This window comes from Schistocerca nitens, chromosome 4 (genome assembly GCF_023898315.1).
Source record: "Schistocerca nitens isolate TAMUIC-IGC-003100 chromosome 4, iqSchNite1.1, whole genome shotgun sequence".
Lineage (NCBI taxonomy): Eukaryota > Metazoa > Arthropoda > Insecta > Orthoptera > Acrididae > Schistocerca > Schistocerca nitens.
In genome coordinates this window covers 63558612-63583256 of record NC_064617.1, presented here as the reverse complement: position 1 = coordinate 63583256, position 24645 = coordinate 63558612, and the positions used below count along the sequence as shown (strand labels likewise).

General features: G+C 46.0%; 1 protein-coding gene across 1 annotated transcript in view; it reads right to left on the bottom strand.

Moving 5' to 3' along the window:
- The window catches only part of LOC126251780 (arylsulfatase B-like), a 128606-nt gene that overhangs the window by 39978 nt on the left and 63983 nt on the right, over positions 1-24645 (bottom strand). The window contains exon 5 of the mRNA XM_049952402.1: positions 12045-12297. Coding sequence (XP_049808359.1) covers positions 12045-12297 — 253 coding nt within the window. The remainder of the gene's footprint in view (positions 1-12044; positions 12298-24645) is intronic.

Below are 24645 nucleotides of genomic sequence, written 5' to 3'. Positions count from 1 at the left end.
TCTTACTCACGGGTCTGACGCGACAAATTCACGGCTGCGTATGGATGTCCCAAGTCATAACCAGCGTAGAAAGTCTGCCGCGCTTATTAGTTTACGTGGGAAAAAAGATGTTTTGAGCCTTTTTAAACATATCTCATAAACACAGAAGGCAGGTGGGATACAGTGCATGCAGGTGACCACTAGCAGTGTAGAAACCTGCGGTATTTATCTGAAAACTAGGATTCGAGCAATTTAACAGCGCTAAGGACGCTACTAAATAAAATCACTGATTTTAGCGTGGCTACGTAACTTCTGCTTCCTAACGCCACGACAGAATCTTTATACAGGGTGTTTCCGTAAGAGCGTGCAAAAATTTAACAGCACATGGAGGATGCTCCACTGAACATTTTGACTTAGGGAACCTGGGGTCGGAGAAGCCAGCATAAAGAGATAATAGGAATAAAATCACAGTACTGTGTACTTCTTGATTTACATTAATTACAGTTAACTGCAAATAGCATCACTGACATAATGAACGTAATATTTGTACTGTATCTTACAAAATGTGCTGAAACTAACCGTCATCAATCTCATTGCAAGCATAACATCGGCGAACAAGATTCTGACGCACCCTGAGAAATATCACTGGCGTGTTTCGAATAACATCACAGGCAGCTACAATCCACGATCCACAAGCTCCGTATCCACTGGGGTCTCATACACAAGTGACTTTAGATATACCGATAGGAAATAATCAAGGCCCATTGACTAGGATCCCCCCTTCGAATACAGCTACAAGGAAATACTTCCTAGTAACCGGCTCGTCCTCCTTTCCTTGCAGGAAATAAAGAATGCACATGTAAATAAAAAGAACATGTTAGTTGTAAATAAGCGTGATAAAAATAATGCTAGACAATGAGGTAGACAAAAAATGAAATTCGGGGAAGTTCGGCCGCCACGTGCAAGTCTTATTTCATTCGACGCCACATTGGGCGACTTGCGTAACGGTGATGAGGAATGAAATGATGATAACACAACACCCAGTCCGCGAGCGGAGATAATCCCCAACCCGGCCTGGAATCGAACCCGAGCCCGCTTGCACAGGAGGCGAGCAACTCAGCACCCAGCTAAGCAGGCGGACAACGCAGTAGACCACTATAATTTCGTACCTCCTTAAGCTGGCTTCTCCGACCCTAGGTTCCCTGCCTCGGACTGTTCAGTGCAGCACTTTCTATGTCCTGTTACATTTTTACACCCTCTTACGGAAACACCCTGTAAGTTGTGATAGTACTGTTCTTTTAGTTCAGCTTTGTTGTTAATATGAATTTGAGAGCAGCATAATTATTTCTCCTGGGTTTGACACGTTAATTTTAGTTGTTATTCCCGACTAGGTTCAGAATTGGAAGTACAGATACAGTAAAGGTAGAATGAATAATTAATAGGCTGTTGCGTATACATTTTTAATGGTAGATTTTGGGTCAGGGGTCTCAATAATGAAATCCCACTGGAAGTGTTAGTTAGCATGTAATTGCCAGATATCGATGATACCAGACGAGTAGCAGCAGCAGATGAAATAGTTTTAATGTATGTGGCAGGCTCCGCTAATTTTGTGAGTTTCAAATTGATTTCGATCTCTCTGTGAGCGCGCTGGCACTAGCGTCAAACAGACCGCAAACCACGCAACGGTGCCTCATAATTGCGTCGGATTTTACAGCACTCCGAGGAAAAATGGTTCAATTACAAATTATGTTTTCCAGAAATTAATTGTTAAATTAAATATTGCGATAATGAACGACATTTGCACAAAACACAGAAGGGCTTCGGCCATCGAATACTGAATGTGGAGTAGCATCATGCACCAATTTGCGGGTGAAGAGCGTCCGAAATTTCGAATGTTGAATAACTGATATTGATATTTCAGCGAAAACTGCATCTAGCTCAGAACATTGCAGTGGTGTGGTGCCAGAAAGCGAAGAAGAGAGAATTGTCGTGAACTTAATTGTGTCTGATTTTTTTCCGCAGGGCTATTTCAACGGCATGAATACTTAATAATTATTTGCATTCCTCTCATTCGGAATCATGAAGCAGCACATTTTTGTAAATAATAAGAAAACAAACAATGCTAAATATAAAATCCCAAATCCTAGAACGAGTTTTTGTGGTGTCTTGAAACGGTCGCACTTGACAGTGAGCAGAAAGTCGGAAGACTCTACCAAGATAGAGTACGTAGCAAACTAGCGAAAATCGATTTTTTCACTTAGGAAACAGTTAGATTACGAAGATACAAACTAAAATTGCCATAACTAATTTCGGAAAACGACGTAATTCACTTTCATTTCGAACTTTACCATATTTGGGAAAATGCTTTTTAGTGGTTGATATGTTCTACGTAATACGATTCAGAGTAATCAGTACAACGCTTATTGAATTCTTAATGTCTTTAATCCATACATTCATAGTTGTACCATTATTATTAAATACGAAAATAACTCTACCTATTACGTTTTCACGCCTCTAACCGCTGAACCGATTCCGGTGATATTTAATATGGCGTAGCTTGAATCCTGAGAAAGACCATAGGCTACTTTAGAAAGTTGTATTATCTTCCTGGGTATTATTGAGATATTTAAATGTGGTGTAGGTGAGTGGGATGCGAACAGCTCTGGTGGGATAGTCGGCGTCCTTTAGTGATTATACACTCCTGGAAATGGAAAAAAGAACACATTGACACCGGTGTGTCAGACCCACCATACTAGCTCCGGACACTGCGAGAGGGCTGTACAAGCAATGATCACACGCACGGCACAGCGGTCACACCAGGAACCGCGGTGTTGGCCGTCGAATGGCGCTAGCTGCGCAGCATTTGTGCACCGCCAGTGTCAGCCAGTTTTCCGTGGCATACGGAGCTCCATCGCAGTCTTTAACACTGGTAGCATGCCGCGACAGCGTGGACGTGAACCGTATGTGCAGTTGACGGACTTTGAGCGAGGGCGTATAGTGGGCATGCGGGAGGCCGGGTGGACGTACCGCCGAATTGCTCAACACGTGGGGCGTGAGGTCTCCACAGTACATCGATGTTGTCGCCAGTGGTCGGCGGAAGGTGCACGTGCCCGTCGACCTGGGACCGGACCGCAGCGACGCACGGATGCACGCCAAGACCGTAGGATCCTACGCAGTGCCGTAGGGGACCGCACCGCCACTTCCCAGCAAATTAGGGACACTGTTGCTCCTGGGGTATCGGCGAGGACCATTCGCAACCGTCTCCATGAAGCTGGGCTACGGTCCCGCACACCGTTAGGCCGTCTTCCGCTCACGCCCCAACATCGTGCAGCCCGCCTCCAGTGGTGTCGCGACAGGCGTGAATGGAGGGACGAATGGAGAATGGTTCAAATGGCTCTGAGCACTATGGGACTCAACTGCTGAGGTCATTAGTCCCCTAGAACTTAGAACTAGTTAAACCTAACTAACCTAAGGACATCACAAACATCCATGCCCGAGGCAGGATTCGAACCTGCGACCGCAGCGGCCTTGCGGTTCCAGACTGCAGCGCCTTTAACCGCACGGCCACTTCGGCCGGCGGACGAATGGAGACGTGTCGTCTTCAGCGATGAGAGTAGCTTCTGCCTTGGTGCCAATGATGGTCGTATGCGTGTTTGGCGCCGTGCAGGTGAGCGCCACAATCAGGACTGCATACGACCGAGGCACACAGGGCCAACAACCGGCATCATGGTGTGGGGAGCGATCTCCTACACTGGCCGTACACCACTGGTGATCGTCGAGGGGACACTGAATAGTGCACGGTACATCCAAACCGTCATCGAACCCATCGTTCTACCATTCCTAGACCGGCAAGGGAACTTGCTCTTCCAACAGGACAATGCACGTCCGCATGTATCCCGTGCCACCCAACGTGCTCTAGAAGGTGTAAGTCAACTACCCTGGCCAGCAAGATCTCCGGATCTGTACCCCATTGAGCATGTTTGGGACTGGATGAAGCGTCGTCTCACGCGGTCTGCACGTCCAGCACGAACGCTGGTCCAACTGAGGCGCCAGGTGGAAATGGCATGGCAAGCCGTTCCACAGGACTACATCCAGCATCTCTACGATCGTCTCCATGGGAGAATAGCAGCCTGCATTGCTGCGAAAGGTGGATATACACTGTACTAGTGCCGACATTGTGCATGCTCTGTTGCCTGTGTCTATGTGCCTGTGGTTCTGTCAGTGTGATCATGTGATGTATCTGACCCCAGGAATGTGTCAATAAAGTTTCCCCTTCCTGGGACAATGAATTCACGGTGTTCTTATTTCAATTTCCAGGAGTGTAGATTATTCCGTGAAAGTGGAAATCTAATGTTATTGTGCGCGCGGTATACGATATAGAGTTGCTACACCACTTGGCATAGCTGGAAATTTTCTGTGGAGGTTGGTACGTCTTCCTCTGGTGGCAAAATGTCTCATCCAGTTACATGTGTGCCATAGGAACCCCTAAAATCTCTACTTCTCTACGAATGCATTGAATCGAGGCATTTTTTAACCACAGTAAATACGATGCATGGTTTCAGATTCTATATGCAGCAAAATAGAAACACATCCGTTATGTACCTGCATACCGGCCCTGCATAATTTTTTTGTGTATATGTCTCTACACCTCTATATACAGAGATATAAATTGCTATCTCACCTGTTCCCATCATCCATCATAATATGACTACTGGTACGCGAACGCAGCTGCGGATAACAGTTAGTGTAATGTATAACACTGTTATAATAATGACTGTGACGCAAAATATATAGAATGGCTGGTTAAGTTTAAGAGAGTGCCTGTTGGCCCCAAAGCTTTAAAGGTTGCAGCAGTGCCCATAATGGAAGTCCATCTATTACACATTTAAAATTACACATCGTCACTAGATTAATCACTGTTTGGTGACAACACTTCGTACATGTGTATGGAGTCATCTACCTCACCCATTAGACAACCAAGTTTCCTATTGTGAACACCTCATACCTACGTAAGGGGTCATCTTCTTTATCTGTAAGATAATTGAGTTTCACATTCTGATGGATAAAGTAGATGCCTCCATACATATATATGACGTTTTGTCACGAAAACACTTATTAATCTGAAGATGATGTATGGGTTGGGTTCTATGGGGAAGGAGACCTGACAGCGAGGTCATCGGTCTCATGGGATTAGGGAAGGATGGGGAATGAAGTCGGCATTGCCCTTTCAAAGGAACCATCCTGGCATTTGCCTGGAGCGATTTAGGGAAATCACGGAAAACCTAAATCAGGATGGCCGGACGCGGGATTGAACTGTCGTCCTCCCGAATGCGAGTCCAGTGTCTAACCACTGCGCCACCTCGCTCGGTGATGATGTATGAATCGAAGGTAGATGCCTCCATACAAATTTACGACATTTCTTCAAGAAAACACTTATTAATCAGAAGTATCAATCGAAACTCGTAATTAAAGGAAGTGGTAACCACACAATCTGTGACTTCCACGTGTTTTTATAGCATCCTTCGCACTAACACAACCTTCAAATTAGGCAGAAATGGGTGCATACCTCTTACATGACTTCACGTCACATCTCGCCTGTAATCTGATCAGTTGCCAGTGTCAATGTAATTTACCAATAGCCGTATAACGTAAGGTGTTATTTCATTTGATTTCGATAGGCTAGCAGTTTCAGCATTTCACTATGCCATCTTCAGACGCCATATGCATCTCTCTCAATAAGACGAAAATATCATATAGAGCCATAAATCTCTGGATGTCATGAATTCAATCGGCACACTAGCGCTTCATTCGAAGACTTGATAGCAACAAAGTTGCTGTCAAACAATTATAAGAAATTTTCGTTTCATTTGGATAGATGCATAAGGGGACTGAAGATGGCTCAGTCAACTGCTGAAACTGGTACACTTCAAAATTTTAAGTTACATGGATGTCGGCGAATTCCATTGACACTGACAATTACTTAATCAGTCGATGACCACTGTCCATGACGGACTAACAGAGACAATCTTACTAGGTGGTATGAACAATAAATAAATAAAATGAATGAATGAACCATGCCCGCTGAGACAGTGACGCTTGGGAATGGGTAGCAGGCGATTACATCTAAATCTGTGTATGCACACACACATACTTTGCGGATAAGGGCGTGGTGGAAGGTACTCAGTATGTAGCACATACCAGAGTTTCTGCCCATTCCAGTCGTGTATGCAGTGGGGGAAGAATTACGGCTTCGATGTTTCATAGCTTTCAGTATTCCCATTCTTATCGCTGTTACTTGAAACGGCGATGGGTTACTCTGCTATGAACTCAAGCTGAACAGGCCCATTGCCTGCTCCATGTGACCTTAGGTAGCCTCGGTCTTGTGGACAGAGCAGGACCAGCGTCGGTGACTGGTCGAGGGTGTTCCAGTGTGTTCCCAACGTTAACTCATTTTCTGTCTGGGTGCCTTTGCCGTGGCGCACCGGGCCCTACTTCGAGCCACCCGTGCTTCGAGTATATCCGCCAGTCCAGTTCAGATTCTTTCCGTTGTGTTCACATGTCTTCTCTCCTAAATAACGGCACGATATGCAGTTGCTTATCATTTCCACAATCAATACCCTCCTCGGTCGGATGTTTCATCAGGGCATGGCCCTGTTCTTCTGTTTCATTTCTCTTTAATCTCCTATCGGCAACTGACATAGCGCAAGCTGATTCGCTAGCGTAGACTGTATGGTCTGCACATTTATTTTTAATTTTTCTTTAATCGAATTTTTATGTTGCACACACACTGCAACACCTTCTAAGCTCCGCACGCTAAAGAAGGTCATATAACGTACTTCTGACCAAAAAGCAATTCTGGAAAGTTTATGTTAATCATATTTTTTGTGTTCTTGTGGTGGTATTACCACAGAAACTTCATTCCCTAACATATCTTTCACCGAGAAGTGAAATACCACTTTTCATATATCTGCCTTTAAAAAATTTTTAATACAACGAAATATTTTCTTAAAAACTTTTGTACTCTGTTTTATCCGTTAGCGACTGAATTTCCAAAAATTCTGAAACACGTGTATCACTTTATTTTGAATGAGAAACGAAATACCAGCTTTCGTACTTCTAGGTTCAAAATAGCCTTATTATTGAGATATATTATACAAGCCTTTCTCCCTATTTCACCCCCAGAGGGGTTCAATTTCCAAGAACAATGAAAGAAAATCTTTATTTCCAACCAAGAATCCAAACTGAAATTTCCATATATTTAGCTTTAAAAATGCTGTCATAGTTAACTATTACATGTAACAGCCTCTTATGTGTCGAATATCCAAAAGCACGGAAACACTTTTTTCACTTTTTTTTTAACCGAGAAATGTAATATCAGTTTTCATAGATGTAGCTTTAAAAATACTTGAGTAGTTCTTCATTAATAATTTAAAATGATTCAAATGGCTCTGAACACTATGGGACTTACCATCTGAGGTCATCAGTCCCCTAGAACTACTTAAACCTAACTAACCTAAGGACATCACACATATCCATGACCGAGGTAGGATTCGAACCTGCGACCGTAGTGGTGGCGCGGTTCCAGAGTGAAGCGCCTAGACCCGCTCGGCCACACCGGCCAGCCGGCTATTAATAATTTATCTTCAAAATCCTTTCTCCCATTATCTTACGCTCATGGAGGTTAAATATCATTAAATTCTGAAAGATATATTTCTTTTTTGCTGGCCGAGAAACCAAATACTGATTTTCGCAGGTTTCGCTTCAAAATTGCCTTAATTGCGTCTGTTTTTCAGAAAAAGAAAGAAACATCTCGTCTCTTATTTCACACACTTAGGGGTGGAATTTCGAAGAATTCCTTCTTAAACGGCGCTTGCAGTATAACATTAACATCCTCTTCAAATTTCAAGTTTCTACACTTGGTGGTTTGGGCTGGACGACGATTAGTCGGTGAGTGAGTCAATCTGTCAGGACATTGGCTTTTATGTGAAGGGTGTTTCACAATTCATGTTACAGACTTCTAGAAGTTGTAGAGAGAACTTAGTAGATCAAGTTTCACATGGAAATGCACGTCCGGAAATGATTGGTTTTGCAAGGAAAAAAGAGCTACTCACTCGTGCGCCAGATGTTTCTTACGCTGTTCGCGTGTTATGGTAGGCTATCCACATTCATGCATGGTACAATGACACAATGTCACCTGATGTCCTGTGTTTCCATCAGCCTTATTTTCATACTTGCCGGTAATGCGTCAGTTGACGTGACGATGACTAGACCGGCCGGTGTGGCCGTGCGGTTCTAGGCGCGTCAGTCTGGAACCGCGTGACCGCTACGGTCGCGGGTTAGAATCCTGCCTCGCGCATGGACGTGTGTGATGTCCTTAGGTTAGTTAGGTTTAAGTAGTTCTAAGTTCTAGGGGACTGATGACCTCAGTAGTTAAGTCCCATAGTGCTCAGAGCCATTTGAACCATTTTTGATCTGACGGTGACTAGTATTCCAGCAACAGAATGCCTGAGCACATGTCTGTAGAGTAAACAGGTATGTCGTTAATTTACGGTGAATCTCATAGTAATTCCTCCGCCACACACCGTCAGGTGGCTTGCGGAGTACGGATGTGGATGTAGAATGGAAGAGAAACTCAATGTCACGAGTACTTTGCAAATCGTGTGACACTATCTCATTCAGTATTTGCCAGAGTAGAACAATGGCTGCGACAAAGTGGGAAATGCACAAGCTATAGAGCAAACTGTGGTGCTCCAAGGAGGCGCACTGTCGTATTAGAAGAGGAAGTGCTTCATCAAGATGAAGAGAACTCATCGACGAGTACTCGAGCCACTGCATGTGACTTTCATGTGTCTCACTCGTCTGTTTGGCGTGTTCTGCACGAACAGGAACTCCACATGTTTCACCCTCACAAGGTACGCGCCGTAGTCCCGGCGGATTTTGTGCCACGTGTCAAATTCTGTACTTGGTTGTCGGGCCGTAGTGTAGATTTCCCTCAGTTTCCAAGACGAATTTTTTCAGCGGCGAAGCTCATTCCAAGAAGAAAGCTGTTTTGAACGTGCGAAAGAGAAACACATTTGGAGTCAAGAAAACCACAAAGGCACGTGTACACGAAGATTTCAGGACTCCTTCGTCATCGACGTCTGGCCAGGTATCTACGATTGTCGTGTGACGGGGCCGTATATACTTAGCCGCACCTAACGGGTGCCAGGTATTTGATATTCCTGCACCAAGTGCTGCATGAATTTTTGGGAGATATGCCACTGGATATTCGGCATGAATTGAGGTTGGAACAAGATGCTGCGGCAATAAATTTCGCAGTTCGAGTCAGAAATGTTTTAAACGTCGTCTTCGGGGACAGTTGGAACTGTCGAGGTAGACCACATGGTTGACAACTATGATACCTGGATTTAACCCCTTTGGACCTTTCCTTGCGGGGACACACGAAGAGTGTTGTTTCTGAGATTCCTGTCCAGTTAGACGAAGATCTGGTTGCACGGATCATGACTGTGGCAAAAGTGATTAAGCATGTACCATGCTTGTAGGACCGAGTTTAAGTGAACTTACTGCGTAAATGCACTGTGTGCAGCGAACTTGGTGGTCTTCGTATCGAAAAGCTGTTGTAGTAGCATTGTTAATAGTAGAGAAATTTGTACACCTTGCTTTCGTTGTAACATGAAAACGAGCCGTTTCCAGATATGGTTTCATATATAAAATTAAATCTACCAATTACCCTCTGCAACCTCTAGAAGTGTTTAACATGGATTCTGAAACACCCTATATATAGATATTTAAACAGAAATGTTCTCAAAATTTAGTATTTGCGATTGTGGGGTTACTTGTAGATCTACCAGGTTTTGCTTATTCCTTTCAACAACTTCAATATTCCACATTAACGCTGCAAGTGGTACTAGTAAGCATACGAGTATATACTACTGGTTCGTAATACTGTTTATTACTTTATTTGGTACAAATGAGCGATTATATTGCTATTACTATATTCATAACGGTTTCTCTGATAACTACGAATATGACTGCTTTTATTATTGCACTGGTTTGCTGTATGCCACAGATGGATTGGAAGAATTTCTACTGCGTTTATTATCACTTTTATGTTTCTAATTTCGTGGGATTGAGATATTAGCTACCAAGTGAGTAATTGGTATGAATATTTACGGATAGTCTTTAAGGCACTCATCTCAAGAGCAGGAATTGTGTTCAAGTAGCATTTGTTTCCTGTAGATTGACACTTCTGATGTCTCCTGGCATAACCGACGGGAAGTTCAACTCACATTAACATTTCCTATATTATATAGTACACAGTCAATACGGGGGTCCTTTATTAGCATATTTGTAGCTAGTTTTCTTCCTCGCCTTTTATGTAAGGAAAGAGATTCTCACCAATTCATTTCCTAGTTAATCCATTCCCCCTTAACTTACCTCTAAAATTTTAGCCGCTGAGTTAATGTACACTATTTCCGCTGACAGTTCACCTGCATGAAAATGCTTAAAATATGCAACATGACGAAAATAGTATTTGCACACATTTCAGTATTATTTACTCCTCTTTGTATAATTTTTATAGTCACAGGGATCATACCGATACTCGTGAATATTACTTTTAGATCTAAACGATTTGTCGTTGAGGTCGCATAGTTCTGTGATACAAAAAATTTTGAGTGATTACGTACTGAACTGATCGGAAGACGTTACAGAACAGCATGCAGACGTTTCGGTATTTGCAGGAGACTCTGATGCAGGTACTGTAGAAACTGTTTCTAGAGTTTCGAACACTAACACATCAAGACTGTAAGGATGGTAGTCTGAGTAATACAGCATCAAGTGAACCAATTAGTGAAACGTCCAGTACAGATGCAGCACGTATGGTAGACAGTATACCTGTGTTTCAAGAATCGTTTTACGTAAGTCGCGGAACTGACACCGATTCTGAAGTGGCTACTAATGTGAATAATAAGCATGGTCCAAAACTGGTTGTGAACCACACTTCTTTGGGAAATGTCTTCCTCCTGAACAGAGGTAGGTACACTGCTAATTTCGTATAGATTTTTCAAACTTACCAACGAAACTACCATGTACAATTTCGTGCTCCTGATTCATTCGTATGAATATTCACCACCCCATAATCGATGCTAGACTTAGGAATATATAATACATTAAGTAGTTTTATCGATTAGGTCTACCATTTCCAGAGAGTACGCACCTACGAGTCAGTATCTCATTCCTGTTGTTGTTGTGGTCTTCAGTCCAGAGACTGATTTGATGCAGCTCTCGATGCTACTCTATCCCATACAAATCTCCAAGTAACTACTGCAACCTTCATCCTTCTGAATCTGCTTAGTGTATTCATCTCTTGGTCTCCCTCTACGATTTTTACCCTCCACGCTGCCCTCCAACACTAAATTGGTGATCCCTTGATGTCCCAAAACAAGTCATACCAACCAATCCCTTCTTCTAGTCAAGTTGTGCCACAAATTCCTCTTGTCCCCAATTCTGTTCAGCACCTCCTCATTAATTACGTGCTATTCCCATCTAACCTTCAGCATTCTTCTGTAGCACCACATTTCGAAAGCTTCTATTCTCTTCTTGTCTAATCTGTTTATCTTCCTTCTTTCACTTCCACACATGGCTACACTCCATTGCAAATACTTTGAGAAAAGAGTTAGTTAAATCTATACTCGATGTTAACAAATTTCTCTTCTCCAGAAACGCTTTTCTTGCCATCGGCAGTCTACAGTTTATAGCCTCTCTACTTCGACCATCATCAGTTATTTTGCTTCCCAAACAGCATAACTCGTTTACTACTTTAACTGTCTCATTTCCTAATCTAATTCCCTCAGCATCACCTGATATAATTTGACTCTATTCCATTATCCTGGTTTTGCTTTACTTATCATCTTATATCCTCCTTTCACGACACTGTCCATTCCTTTCACCAGCCCTTGTCGGTCCTATTTTATTGTTATGCTCAGTTAAACATTTTTCAGCGTTAGTTACATGGATAATGCGGATGCCGCTTTTTTGATTGGCGGTGTACTGCCACAACTCACCGGCCAGTATGCGCCTGTTGGGGTCGCTGATGTAGAGGAACTTGTTGATGACGTGCTGGGGCGCGTCAAGCCACTTTGCGGCGTCTCCCGCGTGCACGGCCTGGTGCGCCAGGTACAGGAACAGCGGCTTCTGCGAGTCGTGCTGGTGGATCAGACGCTCCGCCTCCTCTGTGAAGACGTCGGTCGCGTACCGCCCGGCGAACTCCCAGGCGGTCGTCATGTTGCTGTGCATGTCGTAGCCTGCGCCGATGTCCTGCACGGAAACAAGCAATTCTTCTCTGGGGATTGGGCAACCATGACGTAAAGCAGTCACTTGTGACTGACACTTCTTTCTGTAGTCAGGCAGGGTGACAACTATTGAACTACATGAAAAGAAACATAAATTATTTACAAACTACGGCGTGCACATAACATGTAAACGTCACTTTTCCAATGTAGGCTATGACGCATTCGATAGGCCTGCCATCTAGGCGCTAAATGGTTGGACGTCCACGATTCTTCACAGAACGTGGAAAAATGGAAATTTGTGGTATGTTCTATGGCAACAAACTGCTCAGGTCATCGGTCCCTAGGCTTATGCGCAACTTAATCTACCTTAAACTAACTGAGCCGTGCGTGTCTCGTGTTCCCGCCATCATTTATTTTACAACCTGTTTTCAAGGTACTTCCACCTCACCACGTTAATTTAAATTACTACTTTCACTGAGTTGCCGCTCTGCCTGACCGTGAGCGGCGTTAGCAGCGCTTATCGATACATCCCCTCTCGTAGTGGCTTTGCTCGACTGCTATTACTTCCGGCTCATTGTCTGTTGTAGGGGAGTTGGGATCGCCAGTTCGGATTGCGAGTTCGGGTCCGCCAGTCCGTTCGAACGCGTCCTGAGCGCAGTCCGGACATGGCAGTCGGGGAGATGCAATGCGGCACTAGTGCAGTCGGGTTGTAGCAGCAGTGAGGTCTGCGTCGACATGGCTCGCCCGACCATTGCCGCCACGCATCACTTGAGCCGGGCCACGGTCTTCGTGGATCGTCGGTCGGTCGTCCTAACGGACGACGCGTTTTGGCTCACCGATCGTTCATGAGTCGGGTTTTGTGACGGCCTTCGTAGCGACAACACTTCGCTGTAGAAACGGCCTACGAAGTCACCGCCACACTTTTAATAGCGGGCCGACCGGTCCGCTGGAACAGTGAACAGAAAGATGAAAACCCAAACACTCGGATTAAATGAAAGTCGGTACTTATCTTTATTAACGACGATACAGAATACAGTGGTGAACATGGTCTACAGAAATCTGTCTAGTTCGAGTCGGAGCGGCTAGGTCAGCGTCGGCTGACGACAAACAACAACTCTGCTGCGATGAACACACAACTGACTAGCAAGTACACAATTCGGTGGCGAGTCTACAACTGAGCGGCGAATCCAGAACTGTCCTGGCGCTCGCGACTCCAGCGCTTAAGAAGCCAGAAGCCAGCGGTGGCGCGCGCAGACTTGCGGCGATTTCCTGTATCGCTGGCGCTGCTTATGCGGACGGCGTCCGGACTTTGATGCTGCCAACCTTTTGGCAGCGGGCTCGGGTGGCAGTACTGGCTAGGATATAACACTCCTCCCCCCCAAATCGCCGCACCGTCGTTGAATAATGACGTGGCGAGCGTCGACGGCGGGGGAGGGGTCTGGCCGCAGGCGTAGCAGAAGAGACCGGGGCGGAGACTGTTGTCAGTGGCAGTCCCCGGTCCGCACCCCAGCATTGGCTGCGCGGGGCCTCGGGAAACACCGACTGAAAACCGAGGTCAGGGTGCACGCCTGTGACCACGGGCGCAGCTTCCGGTACTGGACGCCACGGGGCGTCGGGACCCACAAAGAGAAGCAGCGTCTCCTGACGCTGCGTCGACGGCTGCTGAGTGGGCGCCGGACAAGGCGCTGCGGTGTCAGACTCCTTGGGGGTGCCCAAGGAAAGCGGCTGCAGCACAGGCTGCACAACCACCGCTTGGGAAGGCGGCCCGGCTGAGGGGTCGACGTCCATCAGCTCCGAAGGCGGTGGCGACTGAAGAGGGACCGCAGGCGCCGGAGCGACCACCCGGGGCGCTCCCGCATGAAGCTGCGCGGGAGGCATCAACGGGACGGGCTGTCGGCGTGGTAGCGGCGACGGCTGCTGCTGCTGCCCTGGGGGCGGCAGCGAAGTCGGAAGGCGCGGCTGGAACCCGCCGCGGACCAAATCTGTGGACAAAGAACGAGCGGCAGAATCCGGGCGGCCAGCGCGGCGCAACTGGTTCTGATGCCTCCTGTGCACCCCAGTAGCACCGTGAACAGTATAAAAACCGCGACCCTGGACACTTATCACGGTACCACGTTCCCAACGACGGCGACCGTGATAAACTCTGAAAAAAACGGCGTCGTTGCGCTGAAAGCGCGTGTGATGCTCAGAAGCGGCGGGTCGATCCGGGGGGTGCAACAACCGTAGTAGGGTGCGATGACGACGGCCGTGGAGAAGCTCCGCAGGCGAAGGGCCGTCGCGTGGCGTGGTCCGGTACGACGACAGGAACGTGATGAGGGCCTGCTGACGAGAGTGCGTAGCACGAAGGCGGTCCATATGATCCTTGAATGTGCGTACAAAACGTTCCGCTGCACCATTCGATTGAGGGTGGAACGGCGGAGTAAGAACATGGCGAATGCCATTGGCAGAACAAAAACTTTCAAATTCAGCAGAGGTAAATTGTGGACCATTGTCAGACACTAAAACTTCTGGAAGACCCTCAATACAAAAAATTGAAGTCAACGCCTGTATAGTTTGTGCAGACGTTGTAGACTGCATGGGCACAACAAACGGAAAATTACTAAATGCATCTATCACGATGAGCCAACGAGAATTCCAAAATGGACCAGCGAAATCAATATGTACTCGCTGCCAGGGACCGGCAGGGCGTGCCCACTCAAAATAGCGTTGAGGCGGAGCAGCTTGGTGTTCGGCACACATCGAACAATCTGTAGACATCTGCGTAATCTGCTTATCAATGCCGATCCATGTACAATGACGGCGGGCAAGCTGCTTGGTGCGGACCACTCCCCAATGACCTTGATGCAACAAGTCGAGGACCCTGGATTGGAGCACTTGGGGAACCACTACACGAAGCTGGTCATTCTCGGTGCGTAACAGCAAAACTCCGTGCGAAACAGACAACAGATGACGTTGCGGATAATAGCGACGAACCACAGGATCCGATATGTCCTTTGCCTTGGACGGCCAACCACGTTGAACAAAACGTAATAGTAAACTCAGATGAGGATCCGTAGCTGTCGCACGTGCCACCTGACGATAATCAATCGGAAAATCCCGGAGGGATTGATGCTCATCGGCGTCAATCTGATGGCAAGAGTCGTCAGAGGAATCGAAGACATCATCCGCAGCAATCGGCAATCTAGAAAGCGCGTCAGCGTTTGCATGCTGAGCTGTAGGGCGATACAGTATCTCATACTGGTATTGTGATAACAAAAGAGCCCAACGTTGTAGTCTATGAGCTGTCCGCTGAGGAACTGGTTTAGACGGATGAAACAGTGACGTCAGGGGCTTGTGATCTGTTACTAAATAGAATGGTCTACCATAGAGGTAGTGATGGAATTTTGTGACACCGAACACAATAGCCAACGCTTCCTTGTCCAATTGGCTATAATTACACTGAGCTTTGTTTAGCAATTTAGATGCGAACGCAATAGGACGTTCGGTGTTACCGACTCGGTGAGACAACACAGCACCGAGGCCGAAAGAAGAAGCATCACAAGCTAACACCAGAGGCTTGTTAGGGTCGTAATGGACCAGACAACGATCATTCAATAAAGCCTCTTTAAGCTGCTGAAAGGCTGATTGGCAATCAGCTGACCACACAAACGGAACATTCTTACGGCGGAGACGATGCAACGGTGCAGCAATCTGTGATGCATTAGGTATAAACCTAATATAATATGTCAATTTGCCAAGAACTGCTTGCAATTCATGCAGATTGCGAGGGGCGGGCAAATCACGAATAGCTGCTAAATGTGACTGGGAGGGATGAATGCCTTGAGCATTAATAACATGTCCCAGATACTCCAACTCCGTAAGGAAAAATGAACATTTATCGATGTTGCAACGTAGGCCTGCCTGAGACAACACTGTAAACAAACACTCCAAATTACGGAAATGTTCAGCAGGCGTCCGACCGGACACAACAATATCGTCTAAATAGTTGCAACACGATGGCACATTAGCCAAAAGTTGGGACAAAAAACGCTGAAAAACAGCTGGAGCTGACGCACAACCAAAAGGCAAACGCAGAAAACGGAACAACCCCAACGACGTGTTTATGACAAAATACTGTTGTGATTGCTCGTCGAGGGGCAATTGCAAATATGCTTCACGGAGATCAATTTTGGAAAAGAAACGAGCTTCCCCTAACTTATCCATCAGCTCGTCCGGTCTAGGTAAAGGAAAAGAATCAATGACAGTCTGAGGATTAACTGTCGACTTAAAATCAGCACACAAACGTAACTTGCCAGACGGTTTCTTTGTAATAACTAAGGGAGAAGTCCACTGGCTCGCTGAAACGGGTTGAATAACACCGTTGTTTTGCCAACGACGAAGTTCATCTTCTACAGGTGCCCGGAGGGCGTGAGGCACTGGACGAGCACGAAAAAATCGAGGCTGAGCATTATCTTTTAACGTAATATGAGCGGCAAAGTTCGCAGCACAACCGAGTTCGTCTTTAAATATGTCACTGTATCGTTTACACAAATCGGTTATGCTGTCTTGAGGAACAACAACAGAATTAAGTTGCAATACATTGTCTTGGATAGACAGGCCAAACAAGTCAAAACAGACTAATCCGAAAATGTTTACACTGTCTGTAGCGCGGAGCACTGTGAATGAAACTGTTTTTGTATTGCCACGGAATGTGGCTGGCACGCTACATACACCTAACACAGGAATTTGTTCTCCACTATAAGTAGCCAAAGAATGTTTTGCCGCTGAAAGTTTAGGGCGGCCGATAGCCGCATACGTAGCACTATTTATGAGAGTCACAGAAGCACCAGTGTCTAATTGAAAATTGAAGGTCTTATCCTGGATGCGTAGCTTCACAAATAGTTTATTACACTGTCTCTGGATCGGTGCAGCGGAGGCGGAAGACACAAAATCAGCGCGTTTAGCGCGTGTTCGCTGCTTACGACAACTCGTGGGTGGGGCGGGTGGAACAACAACTCCCGCTTCACTTGCAGTCTGTACATTACTTTTTACAGCGTTTGAATTACGCTTGGGTCGCATAGCAGAGGGCTGGGTGGGTGGCTTATTGCGAACAAGTTTATTACCCACACGAACCGTGGAAGAGTCTTTAAACGCGACCTTCTGGGCGGGCTGGCTTTGAAGAACATGAATATCCATGGGCTGGGCAGCACTAGAATTGTCCTTGCGTTTACGCAAACAAACAGTCTGGATGTGTCCTTTCCTTTGACAAAAGTGACAAACCGCGTTTCTTAACGGGCAACGTTCACGAGGATGAGCAAGAACACACTTAGGGCAAGACTTAAGTCTATCATTTTGCACACGCGGCTGACGAATGTGTTTAACATGACGCGGCCGTCTAGTGTTTACAGTCTGACTCTGCCGGTGGGGCCGCGGGCGTGACATAACTTGCTTAGCACAGGCAATTTGAGAAATTCATGGCTGATCTAACTCACACTCAGCATAGTCAAAAGTATCTTGGGCTTCAATAATGTTCATCACAGTCTCTAATGACGGGTCAGGCAACTTTAAGATAGCAGCACGAATACGAGAGTCTGCAATGTTTTGAGTAATAGCGTCTCGTAACATGACATCACTGTAGGAAGCTCCACACACACAATTAAATCGGCACTGACGGGTGAGGCCCCGTAAATCTGTTAACCACTGTTTATTAGATTGATGTGGCAGTTTCTTTAATCTGAAGAACTTGAATCAGGCCGCTGCCACATGAACTCGCGACTCGAAATACTCAGCAAGCTTGGTAACAACAACGTCATAGCCTAAAGCTTCTGGCTTGGATTCCGGGAACAACTTACAAAGTAGTCTATAGACTTCCACGCCTGCAGTGGAAATTAAATAAAGCTGCCGCTCATTACCTGTGATTTTGTAGACTGACATGTGCGCCTGCAACTGCGCAAAATATTCTTGCCATTCTTCTCGTGATGCCTCAAAAGCACGAAAAGGCGGTGCTGCCTGTGCTTGTTCCTTGTGTGGTGGTGGATTAGCCGCTTGTTTGGCGATTGCTTCCACCAGACTTTGTATTTGCTGACTCTGTAACAAGATCAACTGTTGTAATTCGGCAGACATAGTGAACACAAATTAAACCAGCCCCCAAAATTCTATCTCAAGAAACAAGTTGAACCAGCCCTGCACACGAGTTCGGAAGTCCTCGTCGCCAGTTTTGTGACGGCCTTCGTAGCGACAACACTTTGCTGTAGAAACGGCCTACGAAGTCTCCGCCACACTTTTAATAGCGGGCCGACCGGTCCGCTGGAACAGTGAACAGAAAGATGAAAACCCAAACACTCGGATTAAATGAAAGTCGGTACTTATCTTTATTAACGACGATACAGAACACAGTGGTGAACATGGTCTACAGAAATCTGTCTAGTTCGAGTCGGAGCGGCTAGGTCAGCGTCGGCTGACGACAAACAACAACTCTGCTGCGATGAACACACAACTGACTAGCAAGTACACAATTCGGTGGCGAGTATACAACTGAGCGGCGAATCCAGAACTGTCCTGGCGCTCGCGACTCCAGCGCTTAAGAAGCCAGAAGCCAGCGGTGGCGCGCGCAGACTTGCGGCGATTTCCTGTATCGCTGGCGCTGCTTATGCGGACGGCGTCCGGACTTTGATGCTGCCAACCTTTTGGCAGCGGGCTCGGGTGGCAGTACTGGCTAGGATATAACATCGGGTGTGTGTGTGTGTGCGCGTTGACTCCCGATTTGTCCTCGTGCTTGCTTAGTTAATGTTGGGTATCGTTCAGGTCTTCGTGCAAGTGTTTGTCAGGTTGTGTGTGTAGCTGGCGTGATTTCCTTTGACAAGTTATTTTAAATGTTGTCGGGGTGTTGCCTCTGAGATGTCGGTCGTGTCATCGGGCGACGCGTAACTGGTTCTCCGAGCGCTTCTGGTCCCCTTCAGTTACCATCTTGTGGAACTTGGGATGGTCCTTTCCTGTTTCAGGGATGTCGTTTAGCCAGTGGGCGTGTTTCCTCTGCACGGTTCGGTCCGAGCCAGTATTTCCGCCGTCGTGTGTCTGGAAATAAGTCGGAGACGCACCAGCAGTGCAGTCGCTGAGGATCAGCAGTTTCGGACGGATCAGCAGGCAGTCGGTCGGTTGGTGCGGACCAGGGAGGACATCTCCGGGCGGTGCAGTCGCCTGGGTCCGCTGCCGGGCCCTGCACAGTGTCGCAGCGTGTGTGGAGCTGTCCGATCGCTAAGAGCTCCGTGGTTCACCGACCCAGGACATCGAAGCTGAGTGTAGCTTTGACAGCTAATACATACTCCTTTGTGGATTATCCCGTTTGTAACATTTCCGGTTTGAATTCTATTGTATTGATTGACTGGAAGCAAGTCGTTGTGTCGGTCGGCCCGTGGCTGTCCCCTGGTTGGGTTCCGACGGATCAAACAGTTGAGCTCGCCACCTGTCTCACCTAAGTGAACGAGGGCAGCCTGACCTCCCTGGAGGCCTTCTGAGTGCCACTGGTGATTAATTATCTGTTGTCAGCTATTTTAAATTTTAGGCTTATGGTTATTTGTTTTGTTTTCTTAAAATTCAGCAAAATTAATTTTTAAGTTTATCTTCCAAGCTCAAACACTACGACCTTCTGCCTTTAAAGTTTATGCTAATATATTTAAAAAAATTTAAGGTTTAATTGTGGCCCTCAGCCACTGGTGTTGCACCTTGCATATGTTGCTTCTTTTAATTACTTTATTGCTATCTTAATTGGATTTCAAGATTTCTTGTTGTTAAACATACTGGCCTTTAAAGATGTATGGTAACATATTCCAAAATTTTGGAATCTCATTGTGACCCTTAGCCATTTGTATTGCACCTTGCGTAGGTGGTTTTTTGAATTATTTTATTGCTATTATAATTGGATTTTTATCTTCTTACGATTTCTTGTTGGAGGCCTTCAGCCGAGAAAGACTTGCTACATTACAATAAATGACAATTAGAAGCAGAAAGTGACTTCAACACTTGGCCCGTTCCACAATCCTATTACCTGTTTTGCCCAGCGGGATTAGCGGGCCTATCACTAGGGACAACACACACCCTTGCCCAAGGGAGGACTCGGACCTCCGACGGGAGGAGCCCCGCAAACCGTAACCAGGCGCCTGAGACTGGGCGGCTGCTCCGCGCGGCTACAGAACGTGGGGTTCGGCGTCTTGTCTGGTATGTAAAGCAGGACAGATAGTAATCTGTGGAATTTCTACCGAAAGAGCACAATGCTGGTGCACGAACAAGTGTTTCGGAGCACACCGTTCATCGTACGTTCTTGAACATGGTGCTCCCCAGCAGACCACCGCTATGTGCTCACATGTTGACCCGATGACATCGTGAACTGAGATTGCAGTGGGCCCTGGACGGTAGAAATTCGACCGTCGATCAATGGAAGCGAGTCAGCCCTTCGAGTAAATCACATTTTTGCTACACTAGGTTGTTGGTCGTCTCGACAAACGCTGTCATTGAGGTGCACAGTTACTCGAAACGTGCAGAGAGCAGTATTATGCTATGGGAGACATCCTCCTGCGCTTGCATGGGACCTGTGGTAGTAAACGAAGACACCCTGACAGCTGCGACCCACGTGCGTCTCTCCACGTCTGATGCCTTCCGCGATGGTGATGTCACCTTTCGGCTGTGTTATTGTCCGTGTCTCGGAGCCCGGACCGTGCTGCAGTGGTGTGAGGAGCACTATAGGGACACCACGTTGATGCCTCGTTGGTCAAATTCTCCTGATGGAAGCCTAATGGAAACCATCGGGGGAGCTATCTGCCGCCATCACCGCGTAGGCAAATAAGCGGTCCATTATTTACGCGAATTACATGAACTGTGCCTAAGGCGTCTAATGCCACATATCTATACAAACCTACCAACAACCTGTTGGATCCCTGATATGCTTAATGAGTTATGTACTTCTTCCGAAGACGGACAAACAAATTATTAAGCAGGCGGTCATAATGTTTTGGATCTTCAGTGTAAGTCTGTTACAGGAGGAGGGACTACCCGACACTAAAACGTAAGATGACATCACTGTCAGACAGTGGCCTGTTCACAGGTAGAACGACAATTCTCTGCGTTGTTAAAAGAAACAAAAGGTGTCTTACGGGGGAAAAGTTTCTCAGGAAGAAAGATACTAATGGAAGGCAGAGACAAAGTGGCACAGAGATGTTGTTTCCGGCTTGAGTTGCCAGCAGTGGATCGGGACAACTTAACATGGATTAACGAAACACGGTGGGCGCTGATGACCTCGATGCTGAGCGCCGATAAACCCCAACACACACACACACACACACGCACACACACACGGGTTAACGTGTCTCCTGCACGAACCATCTAACGGACAGACGACACGCGTCACAGAACTACGAGTGTGCCAACTGGTAAGGGACGCCAACTAATTATTCTTCATGCTGCCTCTGTCAACGGTTTTGTGTCCAGTGTTATAGTGATGTTTCAGTCAGGAAAAAAAAATTGTCGATCACCACGAGAAACGAATGCAGATACATTTAAAATCTGGTCCGTTACTCTTTTGCTGCCAAATGTCAGTTCAGCTAGTGTTTCGTAATGGACACCGCTCCGTACCATTTTGTACAATTAAGTAAATCACCAAAGTCTTTTGAAAGGAGACACAAAATATCCAGCTGGTTTAAAGATATTAAAATAGGCTTTGAACAGAGTATGCAAAAAGTGGAACGTGTGGAATTAGTGAAACGATACAAGCCACAGAAGACGCAGTATGTAATTGTTACGTTAGCAGAAAATCACGGCTACCAAATTATACGTCTTCCATCGTGCCACTGCCATTACAACGGCATCTAAGTTGCCTGGGCTCTAATAACAGAAGATGTCGCAGGGCGAAATAAAACGTTTACCTAGCGAGGCAAAGAGAGGCTGATAAATGAGGTTGTCACACGAATAATACTTGAAAATTGAAAGAACGTCGTGAATCATATGTGGAAAGGGATTATAAGGTCGAACATAGAAGAAGGTGTAAGAGAAGAATCTATGTAAAACATTGTAATTTCTGTATCAGGTGATGAGGACAGCAGCAGTGAAATACTGAAGCCTGTGTGGTCGTGACTAGACAGGATCAATCAGATGACGATTATTCGGGAGTTTCCGTTCTCCCGCACGAAAAATAAAGCTAATGTCTTCATTCGATATTTTACGTATAACGCGCGCGCGTGTGTGTGTGTGTGTGTGTGTGTGTGTTGTATGTGTAAGGAGGCCAGCAGTGCTAGTGCATGAGAAAAAAATCTGACAAAGTGAAACGTCGATCAGCAGAATACTGCCAACAAGAACGCTCAATGAAATGTGTGGCATTGTTGGGCTCTGGACTCTGTACACCTGGCTGCCGTGGGGCCGAAGGGTTTGTGGGGAAGCTGTGTCACTTCGCTTCGCACGCCGCTAGTTGCTGGCCCCCTACACGACCGTGACGAATACTGGCAACTGCTCTGCTAGCTGTCAAAGAACTTCTCTCGCCGTACCGAGTATAATAAGGTACGGCTTCCCTCTGCCGTTTTCCAATCGTTCCAGGACCGTTATGATCACTCCCTCTATGGTTATTGGTGCAATTCCTATGGGGCTGCCTTCGGGACGGTGTTTTTAAGCACTGCATGCGGAATTGTCAGGTTGAAATTTGTCACCCACCGCTTGTAACACCCCGATACCTGCATCTCGACTGCATGAATAACCATGAAGATTACGTAGTTTCTGTTCGAAACTGATTCTGTTTGCTTTTGGGATTGCTACATTGTAATCGTAAAAAGGAGCCATTAACTTCGCCAGCCGTTGTGACCGAGCGGTTATAGTTGCTTCAGTCTGGAACCGCACGACCACTACGGTGGCAGGTTCGAATCCTGCCTCGGGCATGGATGTATGTGATGTCCTTAGGCTAGTTAGGTTTAAGTAGTTCTAAGTTATAGGGGACTGATGACCTCAGATGTTAAGTCCCATAGCTCTCAGAGCCATTTGAACGATTTGAACCATTAACTTCGATTTTTTAAAGTCGCGAAACTGAAATGCACCTGCACTGTCCCCGTGAAACCCGTCAGTAGCAGTCAGAAATGTAATCTTCATTCTCCATTGGTATTGAGGAGATATTGCGTAGCCTATTCACTACCGCTTCTCTTGAGGCTGGCGCAGTTCCATTTGTATGCTCTACTATCACACCCTCCGCCACACACCGTTGGGTGGCTTGCGGAGTATGAATGTAAATGTAAATGTAAATGTAAATGTATCACAATCACTTCTTCATCCATTGCCAAGCATTCCGCTTCTTCTGTACAGTTGCTTAAACAATATAGTAAGAGTAACCGACGAATAGTCACAGCTGAACTCTCAGTTATGTGAACTCAAGCACAACTTCACAATTTGAACCTCAAAACAAAAATGACGGTCGATAAATAAGCACATCGCATTTGGAGTGCCAACACACGACATGAAAATTTAACCCTGTTACTGGCTAGTTACAGGATTAAGTTTTTATTTCGTTTAAGCGTATCACAAATATTTACAAATGCTTAATACTCTGATATGGTATTTGTACGTGGTTTTGTAACATTTTAGGGTAGACAACTGGACGAAGTATATATTTTGCAGGTGATATTACGGACAAATTCGGACATAACATTTGCGCAATTTTAATTGATAATAGATATGTTGCTGTAATCAGTTAAAATTGTACCAAAGCTATATTCAAATTTTTCCGTAATATCATCTAGTAAAATATTTACTTTTCCTGAAGCACCCTTGTATATAAAAATTACCACCCTCGTTTAGAAGTAACTGCCTTCGCTGTACTCCTTTTCTTCACGTATTAACATAAAAATAGTATGCACTAAAAAATCACATCCACAACCAAGATTATTAACGATGTGTCCTGGCTCAGGGAAAGAGATGTGTGAGCATAAATTTCCAAATTATCAGAATTTGAGCTGATGTTCTGCATTAAATTCCAACCCTCTCCGCAGTGTCTCACGAAGTGGGTGGGTGGGTGTGACACCGTAGAGAGATGGCTATCCGTCCGTCAGCTGGCGGCCCCCTTGCAGCCATTCGAGACGAGTTAGGCTACTTGCCTCTCCCTACAATACATTCATAACTACACAAATCCAGCGCTACGCTGTTCAAACAATCGGACCCAGATGTTGTTGTTGTCTTCAGTCCTGAGACAGGTTAGATGCAGGTCTCCATGCTAATCTATGCTGTGCAAGCTTCTTCATCTCCCAGTACTTACTGAAACCTACATCCTTCTGAATCTGCTTAGTGTATTCATCTCTTGGTCTCCCTCTACGATTTTTACCCTCCACACTGCCCTCCAACGCTAAATTTGTGATCCCTTGATGCCTCAGAA